The sequence below is a fragment of the Anastrepha obliqua genome, chromosome 3, assembly GCF_027943255.1.
Source record: "Anastrepha obliqua isolate idAnaObli1 chromosome 3, idAnaObli1_1.0, whole genome shotgun sequence".
Lineage (NCBI taxonomy): Eukaryota > Metazoa > Arthropoda > Insecta > Diptera > Tephritidae > Anastrepha > Anastrepha obliqua.
Window position 1 is genome coordinate 90,390,402 of NC_072894.1, and position 16,270 is coordinate 90,406,671.

The 16,270-nt window shown below is 36.9% G+C and overlaps 1 protein-coding gene across 1 annotated transcript; it reads right to left on the reverse strand.

Moving 5' to 3' along the window:
* Window positions 1–840: 840 nt before the first annotated feature.
* LOC129242633 (fork head domain-containing protein L1) lies at window positions 841–12,706 on the reverse strand. Its single transcript, XM_054879388.1, has 3 exons — window positions 12,381–12,706; window positions 1,459–1,714; window positions 841–1,392 (listed from the first exon to the last, which is right to left on the reverse strand). Exons 1-3 carry the CDS (start codon window positions 12,704–12,706, stop codon window positions 841–843), a joined length of 1,134 nt encoding a protein of 377 aa, XP_054735363.1.
* Window positions 12,707–16,270: the final 3,564 nt, after the last annotated feature.

A 16,270-nucleotide genomic window follows, 5' to 3' on the forward strand; every position in this document is an offset into this window, starting at 1 on the left:
AAATGACAATCTTCAATCTTCAAAATAAAAAAAAAAGTTTGAAAAAATATTGATTAGTTTGTTTTTATAGCCGATTCAAAAAGCAAATTTTACATGGCCCACCCTATAGTTCGTTGTTTTTTTTATTTACATGTATACATTTTTGTACTTGAATAAAAAAAATTAAATTCAAAATACTTCAAATTAGAATTCAACATAAACATGCCACATAAATTTTGTAAATCATGCCTACTTTAATACCAAAATCATACTGTATTTCCCAAGCAGCGTTCTAATGTTTGTCATAGTTGATTTCTTCCGTTTGATTGAAAACCATCACTGAACTCAGAACTTTCTTCCACAAAAGAAAAAATTTGAATGAAGCAACTGTCAAAAATTTCTTTAAGATTGGAAATACGAATAAGAAGCTCAAAGCGTGTCACCAGTACGGGAGACAAATTCCCTTCTCTCTTCCACGGCCGTCCTTCTCCCGCAAACAAAATGTTTCCCTTCCAAATGTGTCCCTGTGTAAATGGGCACTTACTGTATCAGAGGCCTCTTTCATATTCTGAAGACAGATGTGGCCACTCGCTCATGAAGTTAAGCCGTTCGTAAATGGCGAAATAGAAAAATTGTGACGTAGAAATTTGTTTTGCTAGCTCAGACCTTCCCTACAGGGTAGTAGTTATGTGCACACATACACATAAAACAGCCAAATTATACATATTTCATATTTATACCTACATATAGAATACTTTTTCTATTTTATTTTATTGATATCACATAATCTCTTTACATATATGATTTTAACTACGACTTTATAAGTTACATTTTGCGTTTTAGCTATCTTTGATTTGTCCTTCAGTCTTTCTTTATGATGTTCTCGATAGTGAATGCAGATGCTAGCATCTTTGGTTGTGATTGCACATGTGGCTGCGTCGGTTGGGTCATTTGCAGCAGAGTTGGGTTATTTCGAGCTGGAGTGATTGGTGTAAAGGCACTGGGTGAGAACGAGTTTGCTTGTCGTGTGCTGTCCACTGAACTATTACTGTTGGAATAGGCACCACCCGTTAGATCGAAGCCGTCCAAATCCCGAAATGAATTTCTGCTGGCATCCAGACTTGTACTAAGTGGTAGCATTATTGTCGATACATGTGGCAAAGGTGGGTCATGCTGCGTGCTAAGTTGTGGCGTTGGTAATGCTGAGCCGTTGTTTACCGATGGTGGGTCATTCCGAAAGAGTATATTAAACGGGGCAATCGAAGCCAGATACTGTCTGTGTAGTTCTGTGATGCGATCGGAGTAGTTTAAAGGCATCGGTGCAGAGTGTTTGTTGCATAATATATTGAGGTCGTTTTGAGATGTGGACTGAGATTCCTCAATCGTGCCTTCGTATACTTGATTTTTCTCAATCTGTTATAGTAAAAATAAAAGTAATTAAACTTTTTTTTTGTAATTAGTCATATTTAATCTACTTACTTGGTAGCCGTCTTCAGAGCTGCTTGAACTTCTCATGCAATGCCTTTGTCGTCTGGTGCGTCGCCGACGATAATTGCCTTGCTCAAACATATCATTAGCTGAAGCATCCAACATCCAATAACTCCCTTTGCCGGAGCTGTCATTATCATCAATGGTATTCTTGTCACGTGGCACCTTTACAAAACAATCATTCAATGAGAGGTTGTGACGTATCGAATTCTGCCATCCTTGCTTATTTTCTCGGTAATACGGGAATCTAAGGATTCAAATGATATTTAAAAAGTTAGTTATAATACAGAGATGATATGATTTTTCTAATGAAACCACCAAGGTTTAATATTCTAGTAAAGTATTTTGGGCTGACTGTTAATTTTTAGAATAAAACATACTCATAGACAATGAGAGTTATAGCCAAAGCTATAGAGCTGGGATAAAGCTCAATAATGCTTCCGTTAGATATAGATGAGGTGCGAAGCAATACGTGTACCAAGTTTGGATGACTTTTATTTAGTGGTCATCGAAATATACGCACAACTTTTGGTAATTCCCCGTCATTACAGTCAGAAGTTATGTATGTGTTTCACCCCACTATGTGAGTGAGTATTGATAAGAAAAATATCACTCAAAGCCATTGATAAGCGTTGCACCAAAATTTGAAGTACTAAGCGAAAATTTCTTGGTGGATAAGCCATAAGTTACATAACTTATCAAAATTTGTTAGCATTTCATTGCACCAAATATAGGGTGATCAATCAAGAGGAGTTTTTTTCATTTGCGTTTTTTTTACAAATCGCGCGCGAGTTGTGGCAAACTGTCATCGTGAATTTGTTGAACAGCGTTTGGCATTTCATCATGGAAAGACTCACACCGCAACAACGTCTGCAAATTGTTCAACTGTATTATGAAAATCAGCGTTCTGTGCCATACAGCTCGTGAAACAATGACTTTATTGAGAAGTCATTTCGGAGAGCAGCTGATTTCACGTTTAGGACCTGTGAGTTGGCCACCAAGATCTTGTGATATCACACCTTTGGACTTTTTTCTTTGGGGATTCGTGAAATCCAAGGTCTATGATGATAAACCAGCTACGATTGAAGCTCTGGAAGCCAACATTACGCGTGTTATTCACGACATACCAGTCGAATGATTGAAAATTGGACCTTCAGAATGGACCACCTTAAGCGTAGTTGCGGCCAACATTTGAATGAAGTCATATTCAAAAAGTAAATGTCAAAAAATGTCCTTTCAAATGATAAATAAAGGTTTTGAACATAATTTACATTTTTGTTTTTTTTTTTAACTATTGAAAAAAGCACCTCATGATTGATCACCCTATATTTTTACTTTATATTGAAGTAACATTTCTCATCAGTACTCTCCAAAAAACTATAAATATTATTAGAGGAAAAAATCTTCAACTAAGGCGTGTTACAAACGAACAAACCACAATTTAGGTACTTGTGTGGCTTTCGGCTATCTTGTACCAAAATTTGAAATATATTAAAAATTGGTGTAACAACTGCTTACGCCCTCTATAATATGATAACTTCTGCTAAAATATGAACGAGACGGTATCAATAAAACGGTCCGCGGATGACATATGGCAAAAATAGATTTTTTGTTTTTTGGTAGGATTGTTATAAGCTTACATGGCAAATTTCAGCGTGATATGTCACATAGTTTGTTTTCTGTGCTACTGTAAACAAGTCAAGCTCGAGTGTGTTCTTCGAATTTAACGATGGAAATTCAAAGAATTTGTTTGAAATTTTGTTATTCCAACAAAATTTCGGCTTCAGACGCCTTAAAAATGTTGCAGACAACCTATGGAGATTCTGCTCTATCGCGTGCACGTGTTTTCGAGTGGTACAAATCGTTCAAAGAGGGCCGTACATCAACTCAAAAAACCACGCCCAAGTCGCTCAAAAATTAAGGTTACGCTGACTGTTTTTTTCGATTACGAAGGTGTGGTGCACTCGGAGTTCCTTCCGTAAGGCCGATCGGTTAACGCTGAATATTATTTAGACGTTTTAAAGCGTTTGAGTGAGAACATTCGTCTTAAAAGGAAGGAATTGTGGGACAACAAGTCATGGTTCTTGCATCACGATAATGCACCAGCTCACACATCACGACTTGTTCGCGATTATTTGAACAAAAATAATATTAATATCGTTCCGCAAGCACCGTATTCGCCTGATATGGCTCCATGTGACTTTTTCCTGTTTCCCAAGCTCAAGTTGCCGCTCCGTGGAAAACATTTTGAGGCAATTGAAGTCATAAAAGAGAATTCGAAGAACACACTCGAGCTTGACTTGTTTACAGTAGCACAGAAAACAAACTATGTGACATATCACGCTGAAATTTACCATGTAAGCTTATAACAGTCCTACCAAAAAACAAAAAATCTATTTTTGCCATATGTCATCCGCGGACCGTTTTATTGATACCGTCTCGTTCATATTTGAGCAGAAGTTACGTACACTGTCCAACACTGGCTACTTAACACAAGCAAGCGCAATAACTATGGAAGAGGATATCTCCGGCATCAACTTGCCATAGACAATACTAGTCCAGATCATCTGAATTTTCTTACGCAGGGTTAAAATTTTGGGAGAAAGTGCGTATAGTTTATCAAAAATATTTTCTCTAAAACGAAATTAAATATAATATTTCTGTCCGCATACTTATAAAGGGTGCTTAAATTTCAAGGGCCGATGTTGAATGTGCACCACACCTAAACGTCAAGTTTTTTTCTGCATTTCATTTGAACCATAGAAAGATACACAATCGAGCAACGCGTTAAAGTTATTCAGGTTTATTATGAAAACGGGTGTTCAAATCAAAATGCATATCGCACACTTTTCGAAGAAAATCATCTTCAGTGATGAGACACATTTTCACCTTAGTGAATTCGTCAAGTGATTCCAAGAGTGATTGCCGAAAAACAATGCACCCACAAAGAGTGACTGTTTGGTGTGGTTTATTTGCCGGGGGCATCATTGGGCCGTATTTTTTCCAAAATGAGATGATAACGAACTTTTTATGGCCCGAATTGAAAGGTACGGATGTGGACGATATGTGGTTTCAACAGGAAGGTGCCACTTGTCACACCGAGTAATCTCACGTCGCGGCGATGTCAATTGGCCGCCAAGAACATGTGTTTTGACACCGTTGGACTTTCTTCTTTGGGGTTATTTGAAAGAAAAGGTGTACATCGATAAGCCAGCAGCAATTCAAGAACTAAAGGATGAGATAATTCCGCACATTAACGGCATAGAACCTCAATTACGCCTCAGCGTCATCGAAAATTTGGACCATTGGATGGCCATTTGGCCGATATTTTATTCCATACGTAATTGAGCTGTACCAATATTATCATAATAAAGAGAAATGATAATAATTTTCTAAAAAAAATTTATTTTATTCAAAATTAACACCGGCCCTTGAAACTTAACCACCCTTTGTAATAGAATTCAACGAAAATTATTCGCCAGTAAATTTTAAACTTTTACCTACATAAATGGGTATTTTGACCTTTTCTCAAAACTTGTATGATGAACGTTCGTTAAAAAAAGCGTTTAGCGGGCGTTGAAATGTAAGTATTGAGAAATCATTAATTAAAGCTAAGTACAATGGTTTTTCTCAAAGCTAGCCTACTTCAAATATTAAAATATAAATAAAGAATAAAATACCACAATCAACCAGATTGTAGCTCACGTTGGCATATTTCAGATAGCTAAACCGAAGCCACTTCAAAAACACTTTTTCTGGCATTCTTCTTTTACTAAAAGAAAGCTAAATGGAATATTTCGAAAAAAAAAAAAAATAATAAAAGGAGAAAACTATAGAGTTTAGTAAGCTCTGGGAAGGCCACAATTTTTTCGCTGACACTCATAGAAAATTGTTTATTAAATTTCACGCATTATTCTTACACGCATGCACAAAAAAAAAAAAACGAAAATAGATCACCAATGAGTTTGAATCTGAAGTAAATACTAATAAAGATAAAACTCCAGGACTGGAACGGATTTATATCAAATGTTGACAAAGCTGTTTCTCCATCTTACGAGACGGGTCTTAAATTTATACAATAATATCGTTAATATCTCACCAGGTCGGAAATCCTTCTCTCTTTGAACTATTCATAACTCTCTTATCACGCTTAAAAAATACTATTGTAAAAGGTGTGGTTGTCGAAAATCATGAGTTTTAGTGCTACTAAAACTTTAAATGATGAACAGCAGTTGAAAAAAGTAAAATAACCCTTAAAAACATTTATCAGCAAAATAAATGGAAACCCTGTAAAAGGTACGCTCAAAAGTTGATATATCTGGTGCTTTTTTAAAACCTGAGATCTTAGAAAGATAATATAATATTAGACAAAAATATTGTTGGATCGAATTTTTTTATTATAATTTGGTATATAATTTGATGGCATTTATTTTTTAAATATGATATCAGACGTATGTCCGCCGCGGCTACGAGTGACATGGTTTATTCGATCAGTCCAATTTTTGACTATGCAATAAGCAAGAATGCGACGCAAACGATGGTCATTTGGCTGCGATTCTTGTACGAGCTGTATTTTATAGGAACGTAAGACAAAAACCTTACGTAAAATTTTCCACGTAGTCGAAGGACAAAGGCCAACAAGTTGAGAACGATGACGAATGGACATTTCGGCGACTTCTTCAACACTTCGCTTTATGTACTTCCCGAACAGATTTTTTTTTCAAAGTATATTAATACAATTTCGAAGTGTTGTTCTGGCGTTAAGTATAAATATACTTTGCATATAATTACTTATATATTGAAGCTAAAGCTTAAATAATAAATATGAAAAGGCTAGAGCTAGCAAAATATATATATAACGCACACATCCACAATCTGAGCACACCTTTACTTGATCAACGTTTAGTTGAAAATAATTTTTGCTAACTTTTATTGAGCAGTAATTACCACAATATTGATTTCCACAAGTATTGATTTGCTCGTTGATACTAATATATATCCAGAAACGATGGATACCCCTTTTATCAGCGTCGGTCTCCCGGGAGCAAACATTAAAATGAAAGGAAAAGGAATTAATAATGTCGTCGACAATAGCTGGATGGTGTCCTCTTCGACTATGCTGTTGCACTGCAGTGCAGAACTCTGCAACTCTATCAAATCAATTAACTGAAATTTTGAAAAGGTCGATCACCAAGAGATTTGGTGGCTCCTAAAGCACTCAGGCTAAAAAACCCATTGTATTTAGAGCTCTGGAAAGAGGGTAGATAGTCAAGGAGGAAAGGAGAAAAGTATCAGAGAAAGGTAGTTAAAGGTAGACAAAGGTAGTTAGTCCCGAGAGAATTTTTCGGATTCTTTGGCAAATCTGTAAATATCCTCCAATTTTGGAGAACGAATATTACTCATTCTCAGGGCACAAAATACCATTAAGTACAAGTGCAGACCTTATTCATTCATTCATTACTCATTCTCACGACATCAGAATCCAAAATTCGTAGCCTTCTCTAGCAAAGGCAGGACAAGTGCTCAGTGCTGTACGCCTCTTTCAAGCAAGACATGCACATCGGGTCCTCAATGATTCCAATGGTGGTCATATGCTGACCCCATGGGTTGTGTCCTGTAATAATACCGGCCATCAACCGAACGTCTTTCCCTTTAGGTTTTAGTCGAAAGTTTGACTGTTTTCTTTCGGGCTTATCACAAAATCGCTGATCGAATTCATGATTTGTGCGGAACTGATTCCGATTCATCGGGAATTTCATTTCCTTGAACACCGGAGTGTCCTGGAACCCACATAAGTATAAGCCTGTTCTGTCTTGCGACAGAATTAAGCTTCTTCTTACATTAACTACGTTTGTTAATTAATTACGTGAACAAGGCCAGCGACATGGTGGTTTTGGAATTACTGTTTTTGGTGGCAATGACGGTATCCATTGCGTCATTACGTGAGCTACAAAAAGGCGATTTGGCGGATTCCATTGAAATGTCGCGCTTTTATACATGTTTGTGGTCCAGCTTCGTTTGTGTCAGTAGTTGAAATTACTTCAAAGTATGTAGTTGCAATTATTTCAATTCACTCTTCTTAAACTCACGATTCCCATGACACGTGATTCCTTCAACCTTTTTATATTCCGTGCAAATAAAAGACCTTGATTACAACAGAACTCAAAAATGGTTTTATTAATTTTAAATAAATTTTGGCGGGAGGAAGTTCGTCGGGTCTGTGAGTTATAATAAAGCTTGTAAGTTGTACAAATTTAGTGATAATGTTTAAAAATAAGGTAGTCAGCAACTTATTTGGAATCCTTTACATACATGTTATTGGTCAAGTAAAAATTAGCAGCATTATGATTTGGGATGTATTTGCATACAGGATGCACAATTTTTGAGTGGTCTCATTTTAGTATTAAAAAACGAAATGTAAACAGTAACCAGGTATATAAGTATATTGCGAGCTTTCGAAGGAATATGATAAATTATATTTCGGAACCTATTCATTTTCTGCATAATTTATTGAGTATAAACGTAAAATTGTTTACGAATGCAGGACTTTTTTTTATATGGAGAAAATGTGTAACACCTTCAGGGAAAGAATTTATAAAAATTCAACTTCAATCATACACTGCAAGGGGCTGAATGCTTAGGGAACGTGGGAGCGAGGGAGATATTAACATTTTCTTCGATAGTCATGCCGGGATCAAGGCTCTGACGACGTGATGGTGCAGATCCAAGTTAGTAAACTCCTGTAAGGAGGAGATCAAATCTCTTGGGTATGTAGATAACATTTCTCTGATTTGAATTCCAAGACATAGGAGCATAGACAGAAATGAAATTGTTGTTAAAGGAGAATTGCACAAAATATTTCTCAGAAAGCGCAGAAAAGATGGAGCTCCATCTCTTCATGTGCTATTTCGAAAACCCTTTCGCCCCAGTGCAATATACGAAGGACTTAGAGAGTTCTGGGAACTCCCGCCATTCAATTACAAACTCGTAGTTGTGTTTAACGGCAATTGGACGATTGGCATTCACGCGGAAAAACTAAGGCTAACATGTAAATGTTCGAGTTTGACAGCTAGACGATTAAGATTACTGGGTGCTTCTTTCTTCGACAGCCAGGGGCTGTGCGCTAACCGAAATACCAGCAATCTTCTCCAGCTCTGGCTGGCTGTAGATATCTTCCTGTTGGAGAACTCATAATGGTATGAAAAATGCGCTTCAGTGATACTTGGGGAGCGCAAGAGTTGTACTTCAACCATTCCACCTACCTACCCACCAATCTTGCACTCTACTACTTGTATACTAAAATTTAATAAGCGATACGAAAACTCTTTCTAAAAATTCGTATTACAAACCGTAGAATTGGGATGGGAAGTATGTGGAATTTTCCTGTTATAATATATAACATATAAAATTTGAAAATTATCTTTATGGTTTTTGTTAGACAACAATATATTGGGAGGTTGAATTAGTTTTAAAGGTTTTTTTCGAAGATTTGGGGCTTTATTGTGAAAAAACGGTACAAAATATTTTATTTGAAGTATTGGCCATCGCTAGCTACAACTTTCGCCCATCTTTCGGGCAATTTCCGGATGCCGTTTCTCCAAAATTCTGGCCGCTGCTTGGCTATCCATGACTCAACCCATATTTTGGTAGCCTCGTACGAGGAGAACCGCTGGTCCGCCAAATCGAGACTCATATGCCGGACCAAATGATAATCGGAGGGAGCTATGTCTGGACTATACGGCGGGTGGGGTAACACTTCCCAGCCAAGCGTTCCAAGGTATTTTTTGACAGGTTGAGCAACATGCGGCCGAGCGTTGTCATGTTGCAAAATAACCTTGTCGTGCCTTTTTACCGTTTCCGGCCGTTTTTCTTTCAATGCCCGGCTTAAACGCATCAATTGCAGTCGGTAACCATCCCCCGTGATTGTTTCGCCCGGTTGGAGCAGCTCAAAATATACGACGCCGACCTGATCCCACCAAATGCAGAGCATGATTTTCTTGCCGTGAATATTCTGCTTGGCCGTCGACGTTGATGCGTGGCCGGGCAAACCCCATGATTTTTTGCGTTTTGGGTTATCGTAGTGGATTAATTTTTCGTCGCCAGTCACCACCCGATGCAAAAAACCCTTCCGATTTTGTCGCTCGATCAGCAATTCGCGCAGCTTCAACTCGTACGGGACCCAATGTCCTTGCTTTTGGATCATTCCCATCGCTTTTAGACGCCTGCAAACGGTTGATTTATCAACGCTCAATGATTCAGCAAGCTCTTCTTGGGTTTGGCACGAGTCCTCGTTTACCAATTCCCCCAATTCCGCGTCCTCGAACTTTTTGGGCTGGCCAAGACGCTCCTTGTCTTCGGTGTGAAAATCACCCCTTTTGAATCGTCGAAACCAGTACTCACATGTTGAAATCGACGGAGTATGGTCTGGGTAGGCCTCCTGCAGCAATTCACGGGCTTGGGCTGTATTTTTTTCAAATTGAAGCAGAAAAGCAAAGCTTCCCGCAAATTGCGTTTCGACGGCACGAAAGTTGACATACTCGGAGCACGAAAACACTGCGTTGTTTATACTTCAGCGAAATGACAGATACTGATAAACAAAGCCTAGGGATGAGGCTTTGTCATGAATATATATTCAGTATTGCCAACGCGATAAAGTGATAAATAGCGCCATCTGTGTGTCACCTTTAAAACTAATTCAACCTCCTAATATATTTAAAAAAAAAAAATTAATATTCAAAACAAAAACAAGAAATATGGTTTAAACCAGTCAAAAAAAACCACCAATGATGTGCTACCGTTCTGTCGCAGGGTGTATCAGTGACAAACACACGCTTTACAAAATACTTTCGATGATACCATTTATTACAAAGAAAGCGTCAAACGATCGGAAGCTCCGTATTGATATCGGTTCGTCGATAAATTATATTAAGGACCTTCAGTACCCTCACGGAGTTCAACTAATAGAAAGGCCTTCTAAATTAAAATAAATATTGTATAAAAATTTTATTAAAGGTAGTTGAAGAAATGCATACATATATGTGGCTGTTTTTGCTGTTTTTCAGGTAAGACATGGAGGACTACAACTTAACTCAAGAAATGAAGATACGTGCAGTTATCGTCGCTATATGTGCAAATCGCACCGATTTCGAAATCTCTAATTGTGTTAAGTGAACTCGTTCATTCGTTCATAAGGCTCGTAGTAAATTGGAAGCATCTGTTACAAAACGTAAAAAACACGAGAAACATTCTGCAGAATCTATTCAATAAGTGCAACCGATTATTTATGAGGACACTTCAAAATCAATGAGGGCCCTTGCGAGGGAGCTTAATATTTCTGAGTGTCTTATGCGTCGAGTTGAAGATCTTTGGAATAAATCCTACGTTATGCGCAGAAGACAGTTTATGTCGGAACAAACTCGAGAACAGAGTTGTTCGATCAGAACGCTTTCATTATGAATTATTACGTACGAAATTAATACCGTTATGATCAATATGAATAAGGAGCATTTGATTCGGACATGCAATCGTTTCCGAACTTCATCATTCGCCTGATGTTATTTTCCACTGTTAACGGCATACCTTCCTCTTTATAATGAAACAAACATCCCATTATTTTTATTAAAAAATAGCATTTTTCTTTGAATATAAACACCTTTTATTGGATAACCCCATATAACTTTCTGTGAAAAGTTCAAAAGAACAACACACTGCGATGTCGCAATTTCCGAACAAGAAGTGATACGACGACGTCAAGCTCCATGGCTTCCAGTAATAAATAAAACGGCAAAATAGTGTCGATAAAAAATAAAAACCAAAATTAACCAAAATGTTTTTTCTATTGTAATAGCGGGCGTCCGGCAGACAATGGCAAACCTCCGAGTGTATTTCTGCCATGAAAAAGCTCCTCGTAAAAAATATCTGCCGTTCAGAGTCGGCTTGAAACTGTATGTCCTTCCATTTGTGGGACAACATCAAGACGCACGCCATCTCTCTGTATGTTATGTAGTAAACTACAGCTATTATATGGTACCTTTTGTTTTTTTTATGGTTTTTCATTGAAAATTGTATTTTTTAGATTTTAGGGTAGAGTAGTACATTTTTGATGTCAGTTTCTTTCATGCCATAAATATTTTTAAATATAAATAGAGAAAAATTATTTTTAATAAAAAATATCCTTTTTTTACCCACGCGCACTTGTTCACATAACGATAAGATTCTAGGTGTGATTATTATTACACTGTGTTATTGAAAAGCCATACAACTATGATACACACGAACCAAACTGAATAAAGAGGCCACGGGGCATTATTTTTTGTAAGTTTTAGCACTGCACAAGCGGGTGAACATCACACACACTATCGCTGAGAATTTACGACTCCACCTTTATTTTATCAAGATCGACATCAATCAATCGATGAAAAATGTAAAACAATTTCTTCTTTTCCATTAGGTGCTTCCATTAGGTGCAAATGTTAAAGTCAGTTAATATTATTAATAATGAAGAATACTACACACGTGAAACCAGTTTTTGATTATTTTATACCTATGTTCATCAAATGTTTATCTCTTCGAAAAGGTTTCAAGGTCCAAGAAATTTGATAACCGCTAACCTAAAATATACGTCAAATTAACTTGCTTTTAAGGATTTTTGATTGAACATTATCATTGCGCTAATTTTGTTTGAAGTTTGATCAAATTTTGGATTTCCAACATGTGGCTCAACAACATCTTCCACTCAGTTTGTGTTCAAACCACCCAAAATGATTATATTCGTTAATATTTCAACTTTAGTTATTCTTCAATACTAAAATATGGATTTTACTGATTATGTGTACACATCAAAGACAGCTAAAGAGCTTTTTGGATCAAACCTGTCTTGCACCAAAAATTACTATTCACTTTATTTTAATTACTTTTCCATGATGAATTTATAGATGCCACTTAATGTAAGTCGCTGATTAGGAGCGCTGCTTATAGCCATCGCGATCAGAGCAATATAGGAAAATGGAGGCTTTTCCGGACGATGTGAACTTTGTAGGAAAGATAACGGCATCGACCAGAAATTGTTGTTTATCCGTAGGAAAGGATTCAGTTGTTGATAGTAATAAGCGGCGGCCGCAACATTGTTATTTGACAACAAAGCAGCTACCGACGGGCTGTTTGCACACAAATACTCAGGATGACCTAAATGCAGCTCATTCATTGCTGTGCCTGTCGGATAATACGGTGAGGGCAGCATCACTTTCACTTCTTATAAAATTTAGAACTTTTTGTATCACTAGTTTTTCTGGCGGTGTGCAAATAATTATTTATTAACGATTGTTATTTCCATGTACATGTGAACGGACATATTATATCCAAAACACGAATATTCCGACACGTTGTGTTATGATGTGCGATCGAAACGATAATGCGACGGGTTGTTTTAAGAAAACGGTAAAATGTATCAAGAGGCGCAGGAAAATTACATTATGAATGGGAGATGATCTGCTACAGATTGTCTGAGCGCAACGTATTGCCGCCATCATCTTGGAGGAGTTGGAAAAATGTGCGCGTACACTATAAGAAAATTACTCCCCTCATCCAACTCATTATTTAAGTATGTTTGGATATGTGTTATGTACATGTGTACGTATCTCTTAGAAAAACAATGGTTGGAAAGCGATCCTCATGACGGCACCAGAGATTCTTAGCAAAGTCATATTAAATTGGAGAGTGTGGGAGCACTTCTTACATACTGCGTATGCTTGAACATATGTATGTATGTGTATTTATGCAAATGAACATGCGCACACAAGTCATAATGTGTTTGCACGTGAATGTATTGGTATATGGAAATACCCTGCAGTCAAACCTATTAGTTTAAACTCATTGCACTACCAATCTGTACTGCTGATGAATTAGTTAATTTTTTATCTTTTTTGAATGCTAGCAACTGGTATTTTTAAGATGGCTATGACTTACGAAATTTAAATTGCCAACCAACGAATCAGCATTATACCAGTTAATATGGCAGATAAATATGGTACATTGCATACAATAGAAACAGAAAATTCGAGAGAGAATTTTGCGGCGAAAATTAATACTTATGAAAGAGTTTAAAAAGTAAATAAAAATTAATAAATGTGGGGTTAAAATATATTTCATTATCAATCGTAACATTACACCTATGTTCCCTATCTTTGAATTATTCATTCAAAAACTAAAAAAAATTTTTTGCATGAAATTTAAACCTAAATTCTGTTACTTAATTAAATTTTGTCTTTCATTTAAATACTCTTTAAAGATAATTTGTATTTTTAAGATTCACTTCGTAGATCCACGCGCATATTCATCTAACCATCACTGCGTGCATACTTAACGTTCGATTTATCCTATTTTTGTAGAAGAATATTTGTTACTTCGTAAACTGGCACAATTCAAGTCATTTTCGAACTAGTATGACTTCTTTCATTAAATACCAGTTCTGGAACTAGAACGTCTGCTGAGTAGTTTGATTTTTTCCCTGCGGGGTAAGAATGACCATATTTATATTTTCCTTTTTGTTGCTGCTGTTAGCTATCATAGCTGTGTCTATTTGTTAAGCAGTCTATAAATTTTTTGTGCGTATGCAGTTTGCATTTTTTGTTGCTACTCACACCAATAAATGATTTGTTTGCTAAATAAATAAGCGACCTACAAAAGACTATTGAATGCTCTCGTCATTTAGTAGCTATAAGCAAGGAGCTAAATTAGTGCAGCACCCGTCTAATTCAACCACATCACATCAACATTGCACTCATTAACACTAAAAGCCTAAAAACCCTCATATACGCATACAAATGGAGAAACCTGCATACATACACATATTTGTATATGTGCACATGCCAGTTTATTGGTACATATGGATGCATGTATTGAGTGCATTGCATTTGCATATGGTTACAGTTCGATTTTTGATGATCGAGTTAATGTTGTCGTAAAATTACGTCAATAGGCCGCAAAGTACTCGAAATTATCTAAACTATTCAACGCATACCTCAACTTTGCAAGAGATACATAGAATACCCGGGAAAAAACATGAAAGAAAAGATATTGCAATGCCTGCTGTGGTGCAGCTCGTTAAAATCGCACATTCAGTCGGTATGCTCTGCAGGAACTACATCCAAACATACTCGTATGTGGATGGATACCATGCCCTGCGAAGTGACTTATCAATATTATATGTATGCATGCTTGGGAAGTAGGGATTTTTGTGGAAGGTTGCAACGCACACATACATACATAAATATGGTTGGATGGACGCTCTTACAAGCGTCACCGCTTGGCTTAAAAACCATTTATAGTTCAGAAACTGCTTGAAATTGTAGTGCTAACAATTTGTAAGAAAAAATAATATCCTTAAGTGCATTGTTACTATCCTTCGAGGGGATTGTTTCCTGGAAGCTGAACTCTTTAAAAATCGAAGAAAAAAAATTTGCTTAAAATAAAATAAATAAAAAAAAATCGATTAATGTTTTTCAAAATAGTTCTCTTTAAATTTCAGTTAATCTAGACTTAGTTTACGTAACTTATAAATGCATGTGCATAATTGGCGCTTATTGTAAATTCAAATCACATATGTAATAATATAAAAATAATCAAATCTTTTACAGTAGAATTCCTCTTAACCGCCTTCGCATTAACCGGTCGACGGATTAACCGGCCTGTTTACAACAGCAGAGCGCAATGCAATATTTTCCAAGAAATTCACCGGCGAGGCGATGCGGCTGGGATTCCCCCGATATTACGGGGAGATCCCGGCGAAGTAAACTATAAACGATGTTAGATAGAATTTTGTCGTTTGTCGTTTTGATCAATTTGATTTGTTTTTGCTGTGGGTACGGACATAACATAGTTCTTTTGCTAAGGCGGATTGATAATGGTGAATCCGTAGCGAAAATATGTGCAGAATTTAGTGTTGGAAAAAGCACTGTAAATGACTGGCGAAGAGATAGGCGTTCCAGTGAGGAGTTTTCCTCGAAAATGGAATCTGATAGAAATCTGGGTAGCCGTTGTACGAGAAAAAAACCGATTTGCGAGGTCGTCGATGAAGCTTTGTGGATCTGGTTTCTTCAGGAACGTCGAAGAGGTACACCGATTGGCGGCCCAATTTTGAAAGAAAAAGCTTTGGCTATCCACCAGAAGATTAATATTGGAGGTGACTTTGTGGCAAGTGATGGTTGGCTTAATCGATGGAAGATGCGACACGGAATTCATTTCGCACATGTAAGTGGAGAAAAAATGTCTGCTGATACTTCTGGTGCGACAGAATTCAAGACTAAATTTGGTGAAATGATTAAAACAGAGGAATTATCTCCAGAACAAGTCTATAATATGGACGAGACCGGGCTAAACATTAAAATGTTACCAGAAACAACTTTTCTAGGCAGTCATGAACAGTCTGCCTCTGGCTTCAAAAAGAACAAAGAACGTATTACAGTGGCCGTTTGTTCGAATGCAGCAGGGACTCATAAAATTCCTCTTTTCGTTATTGGCAAGTCTGCTAAACCACGGGCATTCAAAAACTTGAATCTATCTTCCCTTCCGGTTTATTATAAGTCACAAAAATCAGCGTGGATGAATTCAGACTTGTTTAAAGAGTGGTTTAATTTGGAGTTTGTTCCCAAAAGTTAAAAAACATTTAAAAAGTGTAAACTTGCCTATTAAAGCAATTCTTGTGTTAGATAATGCTCCAACCCATCCTCATGACTGCGCTGTAGATGACATAAAATTAGTTTATCTTCCTCCTAATGTGACAAGCTTAGTGCAACCAATGGACCAA